Source organism: Diorhabda carinulata, chromosome 1 (assembly GCF_026250575.1).
Source record: "Diorhabda carinulata isolate Delta chromosome 1, icDioCari1.1, whole genome shotgun sequence".
Classification (NCBI taxonomy): Eukaryota; Metazoa; Arthropoda; class Insecta; order Coleoptera; family Chrysomelidae; genus Diorhabda; species Diorhabda carinulata.
The window spans coordinates 36125667-36146889 of NC_079460.1; the positions used below are offsets into that span (position 1 = coordinate 36125667).

The 21223-nt window shown below is 27.7% G+C and overlaps 2 protein-coding genes across 17 annotated transcripts in view; one reads left to right on the forward strand and one right to left on the reverse strand.

The window, feature by feature from the left end:
• Positions 1-2287, forward strand: part of LOC130901333 (calmodulin-binding transcription activator 2-like) — a 488194-nt gene extending 485907 nt beyond the window's left edge. For all 14 annotated transcript variants that reach the window (XM_057812641.1, XM_057812676.1, XM_057812684.1 and 11 more), the window contains one exon: positions 8-2287. In XM_057812641.1, the coding sequence (XP_057668624.1) occupies positions 8-62 (55 nt within the window). In that variant the 3' untranslated portion in view covers positions 63-2287. The remainder of the gene's footprint in view (positions 1-7) is intronic.
• A 10124-nt stretch (positions 2288-12411) lies between these two features.
• The window catches only part of LOC130904207 (insulin-like growth factor-binding protein complex acid labile subunit), a 453059-nt gene continuing 444247 nt past the window's right edge, over positions 12412-21223 (reverse strand). For all 3 annotated transcript variants that reach the window (XM_057816841.1, XM_057816848.1, XM_057816857.1), the window contains 3 exons: positions 16984-17905; positions 16229-16869; positions 12412-15799 (listed from right to left, as the gene is read on the reverse strand). In XM_057816841.1, coding sequence (XP_057672824.1) covers positions 16256-16869; positions 16984-17905 — 1536 coding nt within the window. In that variant the 3' untranslated portion in view covers positions 12412-15799; positions 16229-16255. The remainder of the gene's footprint in view (positions 15800-16228; positions 16870-16983; positions 17906-21223) is intronic.

The window sequence follows — 21223 nt, forward strand, 5'->3', positions numbered from 1 at the left end:
TTTTTAGATTGAATAATACAGACTTCAAAGAAGACTCAAGAAAAGGCAACGATAAAAAATGAGAAATGAAGAATTTTCTCATGTACCTATATTATGAATACCTTAGGGAGTACATTCTTGATTTTGTATAATATAGTCGCTACTAGAAGAAAAGTATCTCCTACTATATTTATTCTGAAATTATTCTTATATCTTTACAATGTCTAATTTGGCTGTTATTTCGTCATTTTTATGCATTTATATAAGAATGCAAGGATCGACAACAAAAGTGAGATGATTATAGACGTTGTACGAACTTTTTATTATCTTATTATATTCTTCTGATTGTATGGATTCAAAGCTGTGATTGTAGTAAGGAAAGCACTTTTCAATTTTTAATTATTTTTTATCTTAAATTATTCATTATATTGCATAGTTCACTTATGAAAGTGATAAATATTATATTTATACACAGCCTTCGTTTTAAAATGATATATCCCCATCAATTTTGAAGTTTAAAACTGAAATACTTTGACTAATATTAAGCTTCTGACACCTCAAGTTGTCTTAAATGCTTTAAATTACGTTTAAAATGATACATTCTGGATGTTTTTGTACTGTAACAACAAAATAGAAGCAAATTGGAACAAAATATGATCAATATTTTGATATTTTCCATCAAATTAGTTATTAGTGTAATAGTCCCCAAGGTAATTTCATTAGTCAATATCAAATGTTTTACTTTTAATTAAAACTTCAGTTGAAACTGAGTACAGAATATTTTAGCTATTGCTTAATTGTTCCAAAGACTTATATAAGACAAATATAAATGTATTGTCTTATATTTTACTATTATCAGCTTCTTGTCAATAACAAAAACTCGTTTCTTCAACAAACTTATAAGAATACTATTGCATTTGTATCCTATATTATTTTATAAAAATCAATAATGCACATTTACAATTTAGGAAAAATATGCACAAAGTAAATCTGAGGGTAGATTGAACAGTGTTGACGTTTCTCATATATATTGTGTTCGGATCATTTTCAAATGAAGAAAGTGAATATTTGAGAACCATGAGTACCTAACTAATATTTAAACATTAGTGTGTGAAAGATAATGTAATTTGGAAGATGTTTGCTGTTTGGAATGAAATTTTGGAAAGTTCTCAACATTATATAATATAGTATCTAAAGTTGTTAGTTTATATACTTGCTCTTTTGAATTGGATAGTTTCTATTGTGATCTTAAAAATCAAAATAATTAATTTATTTATGTACTTACCATAATTCCAAACATGTACTTAATTTATGTGATGTGTCAAACTTACTGTTTTTATTTATAATTTTTAATGAAAATATGAACGATTTTCTCCCAAATTCACAATATTTCTTATACAATTTTAAAATGGAAATATGTCTAAAATATGAACTTAAGGAAAAGTATCTGAATATGTTCCTAAAATTATACTCTTCGTCTAGATTTGCAATTTGCAACAGCCGTCCAATAGTTTTCTTTAGAATGTATTGTAGCATAAAATGTAGTTAACAGTGTAATTAAGATATAGATTGTTCGTATCTAAGTATTATTCAAAATAATAATAAAACTATATGCAGTAAGTTAAACTAATAGACACCCTCCATTGGTAACTGTGTAACTGTTAATTTCGCATCAAACAAATACTTTCAAATGTTGTTTAAAATATATTATTGATAACACATCTAATTTTTTCTATTAAACCACAAGCGTCGTTACAAACAAAAAAATATATCTAAGAAATAGATCATCTATCTGTCAAATTTGATTTAATTCCAATCAAGTTGGTTTGCAAGTCTTTCGAATAAATTATTTCTATGTGTATTGATTATTCAAATTTTCATTGGTTTTTATATCATGCTCTCTTTCCATGTTCTTCTCCTATTGCTAAACCTGAATATTTGGATGCCAATCACATAAAGTTGTACAATTATATGTGTATACAATCCTTGATTTGACAATACACACTTTAATAAGTAATCTAGCACTTGTCTGTTTGTTAACTAAAAATAAATATTTATGTAACAATCATTAGTGGCATAACTGTAGTGTGGCAGTGCAACAAGACCCTGACTCAACTAGTGCCTATGATTGAAGAGGTCTTAACAACAGAAGTAAGCTAGCAGAATTAACAAAATGAGATGTTATTTTATGTCCTTCTAACCTAATTTACTTACACACACTAACACAATTTGCCTAGTTTGAAGTTTGTAGGTAACGTCAAATGTCAAGGACGCTAGCTCCCTTATGAGGGAGTGTAAAAAAATAAAATAGGACAGCTGGATATAAAATTACATTTGGTATCTGTAGCTGAAATAACTGAAAACAAATATTTATTAATAAAAAGAATCATTATAGTCGAGCAGGTTTCCTGAAGTAAGTTTATGTTTATGCTGTTTGTTGCAATTACTGTGACTATAGCTAGTGCACAAAGATCATTTTCGCAAAGGAAATTGATGAAAATCTATTTATAAAACTGTATGACACAAGGCAGGCAATGTAACTTTGCTATTGTGTGCATAGAAAATTCTTAGTCTCGATCTTTAAACTTTGATGATGTTATTGATACTTTTATACAGAACAGAAAGGTCACAAAATAGAACCAAATAAATACTTGAAATTTGATTTTCAACTAAAACTCTAAATATTTTAGTAATATTATTAATAACTATTAGTGATTCATCAAAATTGAAATGCAATATAACGATTTTCACTAGGAAAACTCATCCTATTAATTTTCCATGGGCCTCAGATAATATAGTTGCACCAATGACAACTACACAGATATAACCAGTTGTTAGATGAATTTGTCAATATTTATTACATCAATTTTGAAGTTTATATTTTGGACTATTACTTTTATATAATTTAGTTTTAGTTATAATTTTAGTTTGAAGTAATACTACTGGAAATTGAATAATTTTCAATTTTACAGTAAGTTTGTATCACTATGTTTATTTTCTTTAGATTATCTCAGTTAATTTTTGTGTATACTGAAAAGTGTTAACTATAGGTAGTTTAAGTTTTAGTCGTAGTTTCCTTATACCATTTATAAAAACACCTTTCAGTTTTTTTGTGCTTAATCACTTTTATTAGGTAGGATAAAGTTAACATTGTTGATTGTTATTTGGATTTTCTATTAGATTTATTGTTTTGTCATCTATTTACTATTTTCACTGCCAGAGTAGTTTAGAAGGTTTAAATGATCTAGTTTGCAATAAGTTGAAAGCATAGAAAAAGATCAATAGCCACTATTACTAAAGCAATATAAATAATAGAACTAGTACTAGTTTTTCACAATAATCTTGTTATTTTGTTATCTAGATTATTTAAGAGAAGCTTTAATTATCTTTAAATAATAACCAAACATCTTTATGACTAAACGTTTTATAAAAAGTCAGAAAACTGGAAGGGTTGACTTAATATTTCACTAAACATCACGATAAAATATACATTATAATTAGTATTTATAACAATTTTTCAATTCAGGTTATCGATTTCTCAATTTAATAATAACTTAGCTCTCTTTTCTCATTAGTTGAATATTTTCCAGTTTTAAAGCTCATTATTCACACCATTTCACTTTGAACTGAATCTTCCTCGCTTCTGTTCTTATCTTGTAATATTTTATATTTCAGTTTCCAAAATAAATTTTTGTCTGTTTATGACAATATATTGTCAGAATCTATCATAATAGTAAAAATCTGTCATTTTAGTACAGTCATAGTCTTAATTCTGATAGGTGAATACATATTGCACATTTGTAATTTTACTCATATGTATCTAATAATATAACTTGCCTAAACAAATAAGACTATTAGTCGAGAGCAATACTATTAGTTATTTACTCCGCTTCAGCTAGAGCTGGAAAGTCAAGTAAATGAACAAAGCTCTCTATAACATGAAGGGAAACCATGCAACCAACGCTATATTGACAAATATAACAATAGCCGCTAAACCATCACCCCCAGCAGATAATACCTAGTTTGGATATAGCAGTGAACTATATTAGACCAATAGACATAACTGAGTAAATTTTGTGAAAAATGATGCGATCTGTACAAGTATTAATTTTACAAGATATTGTTATCTATATTCATAGAAAAAACTGCTTCCAAAATAGTATTAATATTAACAATAACATTAAATTTTGAAATCTTTGATCTTTTTGTGTTATTAATTTCAATTTATTGTGAAAAACTCATTAAATTCGCTAGAGCTCGATCTTTTTAAAAAATCTATAAAGTTCGCTCATACATATCATTTTAGAATAATACGTAATTCTAGATAAAAATACTATTCGTATTATATTTACCTACTGTACAATGATGGGGATTTGAATGTGAGTTGTACATAATATAAAATTGATTTATTTACTAAAGTATTTGGGGATAAGTTGGTGCTCAATAATAGTGGGTGTTATCGACATGTCACCCCAATTGATATCTTTCAGTAGATCTAGAAAAACAATTCTGTTGTATTGAGTGTTATGAGTGATACACTTCTTAAAATCTCTTACAATATATGATTGTACACATATTGATATTGACATGTTGTCTATTTTAATCTGAATCTTTATGAATTTTCTGATTTATCCTCACTTGATATTCGTCTGCTCTCATTGAATTAGTTTCATGTAAAATGACAATTCCACTTATTCTATTTTCGATATTATTGTTTTTGTCAATAAGATTAGTGACTATCCATATTATTGCTGTAAAATTCTATCTTTATTCTGTTTACCACCAAATGTCAACACAAAGTGGGTATATATTAAACTGAAGTTTGAGTTTCAATCTATAGCAATATTGTAGAAATGGAGAGCTATTTTTATTGTGCAGGTTACACCTACTTCAATTCTTTACATGTTTTTTCTGTTACTTTCAGAGAATTTCTGATTTTCGTAGTCAACTTATCCTTGTTTAAACGATTTTAATTTGTCAGTATAATTTTTTTATTATTTGAGTACCTTGCCTATCAAATCTTATTTTCTCTAAATCATGATCACCCTATGTATATGTTATAGATATTATTCTGTCTCTTCTATATATGCATTTCTTAATCATACTTCTCATTGATGTTTACCTTAAAATATACACGAAATATATAGTGAGTTTGTTTGTTATCTCTTCTAACCAAAGTCAGAGCACAATATTCCTAACTACTTATTATTATTAAAAATACCTTTATTAACTGTTATATTTCCTAAAAACAAATCATCTAAAACATATATATATATATATATATATATATATATATATATATATATATATATATATATATATATATATATATATATATATATATATATATATATATATAATTATTTGGCCGGCGATCCTATCCCCAGTATAGACTCCTGGAAACTTTCAGCTGATTTATCCCCGAAAAGCAGCGAAAAACCAGGGTTTTAAGTGACGACCAACTTGACAATTCTTCATCTTTTTTGTCACTATTAACAACCACTTCTAACTGCACCTTACCAAAAACCATATGTCTCCCCATATTCACACTCTGTTGCTATCTTACATTTCATCAATAATTTCAATTACTTATGAATAATGTAATTGCTTAAATTATTTTGGCTCTATTGAAGATGATATGTCAATACTGATTTGTGGGTTGATATGTTTTGTATAATTTATGTTAATTAATCTCCAAAAATTAAGAATTTCTGATCTAACTGATTTGAATGTATACCCGGCCAATGAGCCGCGTAGTACTTAAGTTTGCACAAATATGTGTTTTGTTTGAAGATTTGTCAATTATGCACTTAAGAGGGAAAGTTATTTGGGATCTTAATATATGTAAAAAATATCGAGTACCTGCAGGCAGGATAATTTTCATATAAATAAGTTGTGAATATTCCCTCCTTTGTAAATAGTCGTTGTTTGTTTTTTGAAATTTTATTCTAAAAAATATATATATACATATATTTATATGTATATGTATATATATATATATATATATATATATATATATATATATATATATATATATATATATATATATATATATGAAAAAATAGAGTTCTTCTATAAAAGACAGTACATACAATGTATTGTGTAAAATTAATGTTGATATTTATAAATAAAAAGCTTACAACTTTTAATCCCTCAACTGCATTCCTAGGTAATTGATGATTAAAAAATTATTGTAGTTCAGCAATTTTCAAATTCAACTAGTAAAATAGTATATAATATTTTCAATGTTAAGTATTTCAAAAATGGGCATACTGAGTTTCCTATTGTGAACTTCAAATATTACAAAAATTTTTCCAAATATAATAAATAATTTTAAAAGAAAATATATCTATACAGATGTGTGTGCCTTTTATGGTGGTTATTCAAGATATTATTGATTTTCCCAAAGTATTCCTCCATATCTTGTAATTCGAATTCAAATACTTCTCTTCAGATGACTGAACATTTTTCTCATTTGTAAATTATATCTCGATTTAATAAATTTTAATTTCTTAGACTTTATGTGGCAGATAAAGAAAACATGATGCTTCAGATCCTCAATTATTTTTGTTATTTGAAATTTAGTTTCATGTGGCTATCTGAAAGATCTTCTAAGCACATTTCAATTTTTCTATTTTTTCGTGCCATTTCTTGAGCAGTTAAATATGAAAGAGTATTTAGTGAAACATAAAAAATCAAATGCCGAGATCTAGAAAGCACCACTGCTTATTGTATAGTTCCAATATTTTTTTGTTTTGATTTTGTTCCAATCTAAGTTAAAGTTTTTTTCTAAATTTCATATTAATATTGGCAATAGAGAGATTGATTGGTACGTTTGGTTTGGATACATGTTATTTTTTGTGCTTTTAGGATGATTTCAGTTTTCCTGCTTCCGAAGAAGAATTCATAAATTTGGGAACGTGAACTTAATTATTAATTTTTTTGTTATGAAGTCATGATCACGGCTTGTTCTATTTTCAAGCTATGTGTATCTATATGGAAATATTTTATTTATCCACAGTTGAAAATCTATTTTCTTGTGATAATTATCAGAATTAGTTTTGTAATTCTCTCAATTTAACTCCTAGATAACTGCTTGTCCGTAATATTGGCGAAGGATCGTGATTAAGTATGAAGTAAAAACTTTTAAACTATTTAAAAATTAGAATTTCTACAAGTTATTCCTAACCCCAAATTTAAAATTACTGCAATATTTGAAGTACTCACAGTTACATTCACTGAACTATTTACTTGTTATGAACTCTGCACTATTTCTGAAATCAAGATACAATCAAAAATCAACAATCTTTAGTAGTATGTCTGAAAAATCGAAAGAAATGAAAGTCTGAAGAATGAATATTTGTAAATATACACTGAAAGGTAAAGCGAAAGCCTTTTAATTTTTTTAATGTAAAATTCAAAGGCGATAAAACAACACCAATATATATATCGAATATAATGTAAATTTGTATTTTAACAAGAAAAAAAATGATATCTATAGGAATAAAATTTTATTGAACAATTATATATTCAAATTAAATTTTATATCTACCAGACACTCATTACCCAAAGTGTATTTAAATATACTGTAGTGAAAGTTTATTTTAGTCAAATTAATTTCTCAAAAGTATTAAATATATAAGCTTTAAAAACAAACTTATAACAGTAAAAAAGTAGTATTTATAAGTAGAAAATTTTTGACTTTTATGAATAGAAATAAAAAAATACCTATCATTTTGAAAAAAGTTAATTTAATAAATTCTCGAAATAATAGGTGTTTGCTTAGTTTGTAGCTGCACAGTACCTACATAATATATATCTATATTTACTTGTTTATAATAATTCATTAGGAGTTCAAATTATTGTTATATATACACACTTCTGAAAAACGTGTAAGTATTTTATACACGACCACTGTACTTTCAAAATAGTTACTGCACTCAAAAAACCATCATTTTCGATTATTAGTTTAGTCACAAATAAAGATGTAATGTTCATTATCTAAAAACCAGTTCATTTTTTTGTATTCACTTAATTCTTTTTTAAAAGGTAATAAATAGTTTATTGATGTATGACATTATGAAGAATCTTAAATTTGCTTTGTCAGTTTCTTACTAAACTCTCATTTTGTAGCTTGCTATTCTTGATATGAGGTTTATTATATATTCTAAGGAAATGCAGAATTTGAACCTATCTATCTATTAGATAAAATATTGTGTTGGACTCAAGCCAATAGAAATATTTATGGTTCTGGAAATAACTTATACATAACTGCTTATATATATTGAACTTAGCAGAGGATGCTGCTACTGGAATGGATAATATGTTGATGGAAGTCAGAAGTTAAACCAAATTTAGGAAGCATATAGCTTAGCCCAAGATCCGCTGAATATGCAAGCTTCATGTTAGTCCAGGCTATTTTTATTAGAGACAAAACTGGAAGAATAATCTTTGTTGACAATAATGAAAACAGCTTATTATAAGCATATTTATAAGTATCAAGATCAAAAAACCTAAACATGTCTCGAAACATTGGTTCTAAAATTGTTAATTGATTTTCTCTATACCACTTAGGTTTAATAAAAGATGACAAAAGTTATAATATGTTTCACAAAATTTTATCAAAAGCTACTGAGATACTTCATCTTTACATGTTGTATTTGGATTATTATATTTGAATAACTTCAGTTGTTTGTGTAAATTGTATGATATAAAATATGCTTATTTTGTCGGCACTGATAGATGAAGTTTAAAAATAAATTATGGAAAATGCAGAGGTAAATAATAACTACACTACATTCATATATAATGTAACGTAATTTGTATATTATATTATAACTTATACAATAAACAAACAAAAATATTCTATTCTAATTAAGTTTTGGTCATACAAATTAAATATTCGGCAAACTATGTTATTTGGACCATGAATATCTGTAAATTGTATTAAATTACTATTATTTAGTCACTATTTACCAAAAACGATTCGCTGTTGCAGGGTGATAATTAAATATCTTGTAAATCCAATACCTACTGCAGTAGATGAGTCTATTAACTTGTACTGTAATAAATAATGATTACATGTTGTAAAGAAAACTATTGTTAATGCATAATTTATTCCATACAACAATTACATTAATCGCCGATTTCACATGGGCTTTAAAATTAAATTTTTATTAGAGTAGAAAATCAAAATATTCCCGTCTTGATCAGAAGAGGGTCCGTAGACTTGCTTCCATGAAATAAAAGTGGATTTTTACAACATAAAATTGAACATTAGTATGAAAAATTTTGTTTTTTATTTGAACCTCATCTATCAAGTTGAGTAGATTATTAGATTATGATTATTGCAATAATGATTTCAACATTGCAATTTGAAATAATCACATTCAACTCTAGATGTGTAATATATATATAAAAGTGCGGTTTCTAGGCACGTGGCAAGGAAACACCAAAATGGACTAACTTTAATATATTTTCCGAGCTATCGAATACTTATGTGTTCATCGATTGGGAAATATTTCTATCAACGTCAATTTGAATATTGAATTCCATGAGTTTAAAAATTTATACAAGCATTAATAATATCAAAAATTAGCGGAAATCTTAATTATTTCCCAGACGATGAATACATAAGTATTCGAAAGCTAGGAAAATATATTAAAGTTAGTCCACTTTGCTGTTTCCTTGCCACGTTCCCAATAAGAAACCGCTCATAATATAGCTGGCAAAGACTTCTTTACAATTCATATATATATATATATATATATATATATATATATATATATATATATATATATATATATATATATATATATATATATATGTATATATATATATGTATATATATATATATATTAATTTCTTCAATTTTTTATTTCTTAGACCTTTTGATATATTAATGCATCTAAATGTTCTTGATTTTAGGTCTCATGTGTTTCAAAATTATATATAAATTTTGACTTTTCCACTTTTCTTTAAGTCCTTATCAAAATATGATATTTTGACAGAAGCGACCTAAAATCAAGAACATTTAGATATATATATTATTTTTATCTAAATTACATCACTTATTGGTTAAATGTCATTCCAATAGAAAAATTTAGATAATTTATAGATTTCTATTAAAAAGTTGAATATTATTCCATCATGTAATATTGAATATTTGTTGTTTTTGTTGTTTATTTAGAGTGCAGTTGTTAACTATTGGTACATAATATTGTGACTAATAAACACTTCCTAAATTTACTTAGACTTTTTTGTCCTTTTCTCACATAAATTTCGACATAGAAAATCAAGATAAGAAATAGAAATTATTTTTATCATAATCAATGTATATTATTATTATTTCTATCAGTATCCCTATGAGTATAGCCATCACTAAAAACATTTTTGAATCAAAAATTAAGGAAATCTTCAGACTTTGACTGTTAATGGTACATTTGCATAAGAGAAATATCAGAAAAAATAATTTTATTAGAAAATATTTTGTACATATTACACTATTTCATTAAAATTATGTGGTACATATATTTTAATGGAGTTGAAATTCTACTAAATTTGGTTAGCAAGAAAAGAATCAGCAACTATGAAACATTATTTCCATTTGGTGAAGACGACAGTTTCCCAATTTATTGACTGTCCAAAAAAAAGTCTTCCTGAATCCATTGAATATATCAATGTTTGTATGAATCCCCACTGTAGTATTCTCATTCTAATTATCGAGTTATAATTTCGTTGTCTTACATCTGATATCGTTTATTCCCATAATATTCCATTCATCATAGATATAGCTTTTCTACTATGTATTTTTCTCTCTTTGATTGCTCCAATTCCTAAAATTTTTCCTAACTATTCTTATTTACTTAAAACAATTAACCATCTTACTGGATAGTAGAGATAGATATTGCTGAACAAACGAAAAATGGAGTAATTATCACATTAAACACCCTTACGTATTCTTTACAGGAAAGTCGAGCTTCTATTCATAGTACTCAACCTATTCGTGATTTCGATTGTACAGTCGTCAGTAATTTTTAAAATAGATCTGTTTATCTCTTAATACTTAGTATTGCTAGAACCTTACGTAAGAATGTAAAAATCTAATGCTGTGAATATTTTATATTATTGAATTATAAAGAAATTCCAAAAATTCACGATAATTACTCTAGTACATTATAAATTCATAACATCATTACCTGCCAAGGTACTGGTTTGTATTTCCGAAGACACGCTTAGTAGGTTGCTTCACGCGTATTGAAGCTTGGCGCGGTGTAAACCACAACAATATAGTAATTAACTTCGATATAAATCTACAAATATGTAATATTTGCCATAATAACAGAAATGTATGATTGGTCTATGGTCGTAAAAATAAAGAGGAGAAATTGAACTCTCCTTTATTTGACAGCTGTTAAAATAAATTTGAAAGTTGGTTGACTTATAGATTTTGATACGGAATTTAAAAACTGATTGAATAATTCATAATTGAAATGGAAAAATTCAAATTATTTACCGTATGTACCGTCAATATGCTGTTTATTAGGTAACTAAATATATTTTTTTTAGTTGAAAGATTCTCTCCTTCATTATAATCGAATGACCGAATTGTGTTTCAATAATTGTATTCATATAAATAGTGAAACACTGGATGAAAATGAAATAGAGTGCATTTACCAATGCTCTTTGAAATTTATTAAATACAATCGTAGAGCACTGAATAGTGTTGTTTCCTATATAGAGTCTGGAAAAAAGGAAGCCGCCAAAGCGACACAATTAAATCAAGGAAAGTCTTAGAGATGTCTAGTCAATTAGTATGTCATATAAATAGTTGATTTTGGTATTTATGTGACTAGTTTTTGAAATTCATTAGAAATTGTTCATTTCTAAAATAAAATTTTGTACGAATAAAGGATTTTCTTAATTAATTGCAGACTTTTCCTAAAAATTAACTGGTACCTATATTCAATGGGGTATAAACTAAATTGAACTGCGCCACTTTTCAAATTATTGAAGATGCATTAAATAGAATAACGTAATTTACGTAAAACCATTCTTTGTGCATTATTACCTTTGACTGGATTTATTTATAAATATATTCAATCACATATTTATTATCAATTCATATCCATAAAATCATTTTTTTTTTAATTTAAATTGAAATATTGAGTTAATTTAGTAAGTATTATAATAGTGATAAAAAAACTTTCAAATCAGAGTTTAGTGACATGACATATATATTCTAATATTCATATTTTGTTTTCTAATACCCGTTTCTTATGTTTATCTATATCCAATAAATAAGAAAATGGCACCATTGTAGTGATGTGTGTTGTCTATCAGTTTCACATCTTCCATGAACTTACAATCAATCATGTAATCAAAAGTGTATAAAAATGTTTCGAGCAATAGGTAAGAATAATACAATAGGAATAAAGCTCAAAATAATTTTTCAGATTTATTTATTGTAAATAAGTAGGTTTTATATAGTTAAGATAAAGTCAATATGTACAAAACACTAATTCATTATTTACAATATAAAATTTACTTCGATCTCACTCTCAACTGAAACTCGCTCAATAATTTATTATGACTAGCTTAGAATCATGTCGAATAGAAAATGGAAAAGGAATTAACAAAAGTATCGTCAACAAACGTCTAAAAGTCTAAAGTGGTAAGCATAAAAACAAAGTAACTGGATATGTGTTAAAAACAATATTGAAGACTAAACTAAAAAATATTTCCATAAAATAACTATTATATAAAATTCATCCTGTATTGGATTTTTAAGTTTGGTAAAATGCAATGAAACAGTTTCCTCTATTACATGTGATAAATATTAACATTTAATATGAATATATGAAGTTAAAAAAACTACCACTCCGATTAAGACGTTTATCCATCATATAATTACTCCAAAAACGTTCTTAGACGTGATTAGGAAAACGGAATGCAGTATTTTTATTTACAAATTAGTTTCCATTATTAGAATAAATTACTATATTCATTTACACGGCGGAATATATACAAATATGTCGAAATATTTTATAGTATGTACACCGATTTTAGTATTTTCAATTCCAATGAAAATACGAAATCTGTATGAATACCCAATGATCTTAAAATCTAAACTAAAAAATTGTATATACATTCTAGAACAATTTAACGAAAATTTTGAAATCAAAAAGAACAAATACATTATTACACTTATTTGAATGTAGTTTTCAAGAAAAGCATAATGAAAAGTAATCATGTTATTAAAATTTGGAAAGGAAATTGTGAATTAGTTTATTAGATGTAGTCACAAAATATCACAAATATCTTCATCTGAATCAAATTAACTATCAGTAGAACATGACGTATATATATATAAGAGCTTTACAGCCATTAAAAATAATACATATATCTTGTATTATACTATTTTTTATAACGAATATTTCCGACCATTTCGTTCACCCACAGGTATTTGCTTTACAAGAATTCCTAATTGGAAACTCACAAAAACTGGGCACTAAAGATCATCATTTCTTTTAATTCACTACAAATTTCTTTTAGTGATAATTCATTATATGAATCTAATCACAGAACAAGTACTCTGCATATCTAAGTCAAATATAGACCAAATAGGATCAAAGATGCTGTTGATATGAAAACGTTTTTAAATTATAGAAGTAGTGATATAAGATTCCAATTGTGTAGGTTTAGTAAATTATGAAATTATTGGTAAAATAGTTAGTAAACATTTGTATTCTAATCTGATGGTTTTCTTTTCTCAAAACAGCAAGATAGGTATTTTAGAATATCATTTGTTCGACCAGATAGTTTTATTGCTAGGGTACAGTTCTTAATTTTTGAGTTCATAATTTGTAATTATACAGAATTGCCAATAAAGAATTTCTTGTATAGTAGTTACCAATTGAAATGTTTCATTCCATAAGAAATGTGTGATAATTAAATTTTCAATTTAAGTAAGTATATGAGAAATAAATGAGTCATAGATAACAATAACAATAGTGTTAGGAAGATGATCTAGTTTCACAGAAAGACGTAAAATGTAATATTAATTAAATTAATAAAAGATTAACTAACGTTGACACATTAATTTATTTTGTGACGAGCTTATTAAAATATTTATCAAATAATCAAATCAATTACATTGTGTGGCTCGGCTCCAAACAATGCAAACAGTTATAAATGTTTTTAGTACATAATGAAATCAAAACCAAATTCTTTACCAATACAAGTGAATCATTTCAACTGTATCATAAATCAAAAGTTAGTTGCTCCAAAGAACTTACATACAGAAATAGACTCAAATCCACAAAAACAATTCGATGTTTGAATTGAATTCCTTGAACTGATGAACTAGATAATGTATAAAATATATAAAAACACTCTGTATAAGTAGTTACAAAATATAACACAAGGACATAGATACACAATCAACATCTATGTCAATAGAATATAAAATGATTACTAAAAACTTAATGGAATCCTGAATCCACATGGGCTAAGAGAAGTTATTAAAGTATGGATATACCACATAAAATGAATAAATATTGGTAAATATGAATGATTATTATATATAATGCTCAAAATGAAATAAATACTTTAAATCAATTAAAGGAATAAGTGAACTTGATTCCGCATAAACCTAGAATTATATGAATCAAATATTAAAAATTGAACCATGTAACAAACAGCACATTGTACATAGTGTTCTAACTAAAAGTGCGTGTGTATTAACTGATTCTGTGATAGATAGATAGAAGATAACATGAGGAAAAAATCTTTTGATTGAAAAACAAGTGACGCTACATATTTGAAAGGCATTGAATATCTGAATTCAGTTGTTGAGAAAGCCACACATTTAAAGAGCAAATAATATTGTACTTTCACAAAAATCACAATAACGCAATCGACCAGGACAATGTGACAATATGTATTAAGGCGTGGGTAATAAAAAGTATTTTAAATACAGAATTACAATAGAATGATGATAAAATCGAAATTCATAAAGTTACAGAACTCGTCAATTAAAATTGTTAAATTGCCAAACCCAGTTCATAAAATATAATAGACAGTAAAGAAAAAAAAAACTTTTGTGCTAATCTAGATTATCTTCTTTCAATACATTGTATAAAAGACAAAATGATGCAGACTATAATTAGAGGCGATTTAAAAGTTCTATCTAGTAATAATTTAAATTAAGTTTGTTCTGTCTGCATAAACGGACTCATCATAAATCAGTTATTAATAATAATATATCACAGATTGCTTATGAAAAAAAACTACATGAAAGATAAAGTTTTAGCCTGTTTTTATGGATGATATAGGTTGGAACTTTTAAATTATTTGGTGAAGATGTCTTTCACATTAATCAGTCAGAAATGTTCTTGTAGTGATACATTCACATTTATTTGATTCATATTGTTGGAATATGCTTAATATTGAAATCTTTGGTTTTGTCATAGAATAAATTGAGCATTCCATTATAGCGGGCTAGAACTCATATCTAACATGAATTTACGTCAGTCGCATCAACAAAAATATATTATAGCAACTATTATACAGTCTCTAAACTCGATAGATCACACACTGGAATGGATTCAATTTTTTATTGCTCGTACTTTCTCAACCATGTGCACTAATGCTGGTACAAATCCACATGGCATTTTGGTAAGCCATTTCTTGTTTCTTTGAGTGATCGAAGAGAATGAGCTCGGCATGTATCACCAGTAATATAGGTGAATCCAGTGGCGGGTAAGGTGCCCCGAGGGCCCCTAGCAGCACGCCTACCCTCTCCATCTAAACAGAAAACCTAAAAAACAAAAAATAAAAATGAACTTTCATATTTTTACAACAAGAAATTATCAGAATATTAGTACTAGTTTTGCTGCCTGCCATATATTGCAAGAATAAGAGATCTATCAACAGGGAAGAAATAATCATCACTATTCTCATGTTAACTGGATAGCACTGTTACAATTTTCAACAGGTTACACGATTTATGACAATTGTCGATAAGTTGGAAACATAATATGACTGACTGAAAAAATAGATTTTTTTAAAAACTTAATGATTGTAATACTAATTACTTACAATTTTTATTTATCATTAAAAAAAAGATCTCTAAATTTTTAAGCATGAAAAACCTCCCTATTAGCATATATTTATTAGTTTACCTCGATATAACCCAAATATTATATATCTGATGGATGATGATGGAAGAAATGGAGTGTATGCTTACCCCAGAAGGTGGCGCGCTGAGCTCTAGCTACAATTCCGTCACCGGTATAGGTTTGACATTGTGATGGCCAGAACGTGTAATGTAATCCTCATCAGAGAAAGTTTTCTGGTATTCGTGTTCCTTTCTGCTGATAGCTCGTTTGTTCCATTTGTAATCCTTGAGAGCTTCACCCACCCTTTGGCGATAACGAAAAAGAAATAACCCTAAAATTCCGATAAATATGGTAGCACTGACACAAAAAGTTATGATGATCGTTTGCTGTCTACTATCTCGAAACGAACACCCCAAATCATAAGGAGTTAATGTCCTTAAAGATCTATCACGAAGTTGTAATGGAGCATGGCATTGAACGTTTGTGATGTTCTTGGAGTTTATAGAGATTAATAGCCACAAGAGTTGACAATCACAGTTTATTGGGTTATCGGTGAGTTCCAGAGCTCGCAGTTCGTTCCAACTAGTTACCGATTCCGAAAGTGTTCGAAAATTGTTCTCGCGGAGTACTAAATGCTTCAAGTTAGGTAAACCTACAAGAGCACCATCTTCAAGTGTCGTTAGTTTCTTGTTGCTAACTAAAATTATTGTTTCCAGATTCAAGTTATCGCTATAAGCTCCTTTTTCAATATATTCTAGGTTACTGGCTCCTAAAAACATACAACAATTTTAGAATTTTACAATGAATAAAAACATTAAGACAGTAAATAGTTAACTATGATTTGAACAATATTCTCATGTGTTCTGATAATGATTCAATTTACCTGTTATATCTATTTTCCTTAAATTCGTCAATCCTTTGAAAGCACCTTTTTTCAGTCGAACAAATTCATTTTGGCCAATTGTTAAATCCTCTAATCTTGCTAAATGTGCCAATTGTATGGTAGGAATAGTCTGCAATCTATTATCTGCCAAATTCAAGCTTCTTAGTCCAGTAAGACCCCTGAAGGCATCAGTGCTAATGTTAGATAATCCTCCACTACTTATATCTAGTACAGAAAGTCTTCCTAGGCCACTAAAGGCGTCATCTTGTAACGATGTAAAACCATTGAGGCCCACATGCAACTCTGCTAGGCTTCCCAAAACGGAAAAAGCATGTGTTGGTACAGAACTTAGTGAATTGTCATCCAAATAAAGAACTCTTAGGCTAAATAGTCCATCAAAAGCCAATGGATCTATTTTAGAAATTCTATTTTGCCCTAAATTTAGTTCCTCGAGTTTTGGCAATATTGAGAATAAACCTTTAGGCAATTCTTCTAGAAAATTTTCTCTAAGATTAAGTACCGTTAAAGATTTTAGACCATGAAAAGTTTTATTATTTATAGACGATAGTTTGTTTTTGTTCAAATGTAATTCTTGCAGTTTTTCTTGATTAATAAAGCTCCTCATTGGAATATTCACTAGATGGTTGTTGGAGAGATCGACATACTGAAGTTCTTTGTAAAACTGGAAAGCCGCATCTATCGTCTTGATTTTGTTGGTTCTCAAAACTAGCCTTTGTATAGCCGGATTAAGGGTTATAGGTATAACGTCTAGTTTACTTCTTTCACATTGAACTACAAAGGTATCATCATTACAAATGCATCCTACAGGACAACCAGCTGAACCAGCAGAGGCACTATCCAATGATGTTAGGAGAATCATGAATAGCAGGAAGTAAACTGAAGTTAGTGACATTTTGAATATCTGAAACAAAATTTATTACTATTAATTTTAGTAGAACAAACAATTATCACTGAATTTGTCATAATACTAAATTACAGTTATATACGTATATTTTGTATCAAATTAGGACGATATATAGCCATAATAAAAACATGAATTGTGAGAAACTCATAATCAAATTCCAGAATTCTTCATAGAATTCAATAGCTTACTCTATGATAGAAGTAAAAAGAATAGCAATTCAGCTTTCATCTTTAAATGAAAGTTTACAGTCGACCTCCAGCCGGCCGCTGTCTAATCTGTCATCCTCTGTAATCCGATCTGTCTATAACATGGATGTACAGTAAAGTTGAGTAACGAATCGAATTTGAAAAGAGAAGGGGGATAACTTTTCTAATAACAAGGTATGCTATTGCAAAACATTTCGGACTATCAGGAGCTGTAGCAGTACTCTATAGACTGGCAAATTTGATAATCTGACTACCACGTGTCGACTATATATTTGAGAATTTGTAGTCAAAAATGTTTGATTACTTTACTTGGATTCAATAAACAATATACTTAGGAGAAGAATAAATTTTTAGTAACTTCTTTTTTTCGTTAAAAAATTATATTCATTTTCGGAAATAGAACTTTTTCAGGGTGTAATTATGTGGTCAATATTAAACCTCAATGTTTGCAGATGCATGTCTACTGTTTCCTGTGTTAATTGAAACATGGACTTGAATTAACGGTACTAATTAATGAATTGTTTGTTTTGATCCTTTGATTCAATTATATAGAGGCTACTAAGAATAAGATTTACCATTGTGATTCTTTTGACGAATTTTTGGTATATATGTCTGCATACATTCAAAACACTAAAGTGTCAGACTTCGTTGCTTTAGATACTAATATTTAAAAAAAAGAAGGAACGAATACCTTTTTAAAATCAAAAAGAACGACAAAACTTATTTGTATGTTTTAAATTTATCTGGACGAGAACGTCTTAATGACTAACGTCCAATTAGCAGCTGCATGTGAAAAAAAGACTTTTATGCCGTCAACGGAATACTTCGAAATTAAAAACTCAATGTATATATTGCTAGTTAGCACGCTATACGGAAATGTTGACTAAACTTGAAATATTTAAGTGCTCTCTGAAAAATCCACAATTGAACGCGACTGGAAATATGTGGTTATTAAATAGATGAAATCTGAATTTTAAACCAGGTTAGAGTTGTGTATGTTCTTTCATAAAATTACTTGAAATATGACAGTCACGTATCGAAAAGAAAGGAAAAAATACTATTTGAAATAATATTTCAAGAAATCGTGAAATCTCACGATTACAAACCTCTCCAGGAGAAACATTATTGAAAAACCTTTATTTTTGATGTACCAAACGAGCATTTATAAAATATAATTTAGATTTTGCTGAACTATAATCCCTCTCGATACGGTTCATGTAGTTTTTTCATTACTTTTGTAAATTTTAATAACAATATACAAAGTTAAAACACAAACGGCACTTTCGACCTTTCACCGTTTCTTTTATTTCATTTTTTATCTTACATATTCGCACTCTTGAATACTTATAAAAAATTTCCATTGTAGAGCAGCATACATTTAAATAATGATTTTATTTTTAACATAAAAAGTAGAATAAAAGTAGGTAGTCGTAGACAAATTTTTTTTTTTAATTTAGAATTAAACCGACTTTGAACTATTTCCGACATAGGTTATTTCTATGCCATGCACAGCAGTTAAAAGTATGTGTGTATATATCTGTTAGTCCAGGAGCCGGTAACACTGAAAGTCCCGTCATAGAGGAATCAATAAATTTTTATTTAAATAAATAGAACATAAGTATAGGAATAAATTAAACTCGGTTTGCGTGGATTCCTATTGCCGAAACAATGTGAAAAAAAAAATTATTAAAAAAATGGAAAAATGTTTTTTCGTCATCGCGGATAAAAGCCAATAAAATTTACTGTCGAATACTTTTCCTTTTTTAATAATTTTTTTCACGTTGTTGCGGCAATAGGAATCCACGCATACCGAGTTTAATTTATTCCTATACATATGTTCTATTTATTTAAATAAAAATTTTTTGATTCCGCCATGACGGGAATTTCAGTGTTACCGGCTGCCCGCCTATGTGTGGTGATATTTTTCAAACGTTCAAGGCCAACAATCTCATTGTTCAGTAAAAGTCGCATAACAGGATGGAATGTATGAAAAGTAATAACAGTATCTTGAGAAAATTCCAAGGTAAATTTTATTTTGAATTTTATTGGCGATTGTGTTAACAACACTTGTCCTTACGTTTTATACGCAATTAAAAACAGAAAATATAATTTTGTTTGAATTAATTCATGATTTATATATATATATATATTTAAATAATTGGTCACTTTTCTTTATATTTGAATTTTATGATTTCTTCATTCGAAAATTATGTAGAAAGTGACACTTAGATAAACATTCATTGTTTGGGAATGATTTTTTCTATAAAATCTTGTTCTGTACTTTCACTATGCTTTATAAAGATAGGTTTTTGAGGCTGAGTTATTCTCTAGGTTGAGGAATACGAAGTAGACACGTTTTTTCTGTTTTTCTCTTTGCGACCTTATATCATTTTTTTAAGATGTAAAAATTCCCCTATTTCCAATCTTCTAATAACTTCTTTCCGCCCAAAGCTTATTAAACAATTTTTTTATACTTTTACTTTTTGCCCTAACAGCTTCAGCACTCTTGACGTTATTTGTGTCATGTCCCAAAGTTCGCTTTCCCTTAATTCTCCTTCACGGTTAATTGATATAAATAATAATATAGATAAAATACTAAAATAATTCTGAATATCAAGTCGAAAATTTTTTACTTTCCACCTTGTTAGTTCATTACAATGACTAGCTCTCGAAGTCCATTGTTTTATGGTGACCGAGCATAGAAAAACGAGGAAGTAACTGAGCCGCACATACTTGAACTTGCAGAATAATTACCATGAATTACTTGATTAACTTCAGTTTTAAACTTGCATGCTATGAATGGAACGCACTTATGTAATTCTCTAACAGGTTTTTTGCAACGCCGCGATTTATTCACCGAATAATTTAAGGAAATCATGAAATATTCGTAACATTCTGAAGTAGGTTAGTTCTGTTGTTCTGTTACAAATGAAAAAGAATGAGTATAATTATAGAATTAATTTTCGGAACTTTTGTATACATTGATATATTTTAATGATAGTTTATAATCGGCCGGTGTTCTAAAAACATTTATAGTGTTTATAGTATTAGAACATGCGTAAATAACTGAAATGTCTGTTGAATAATGAGAATACAGCGCAATAAATCA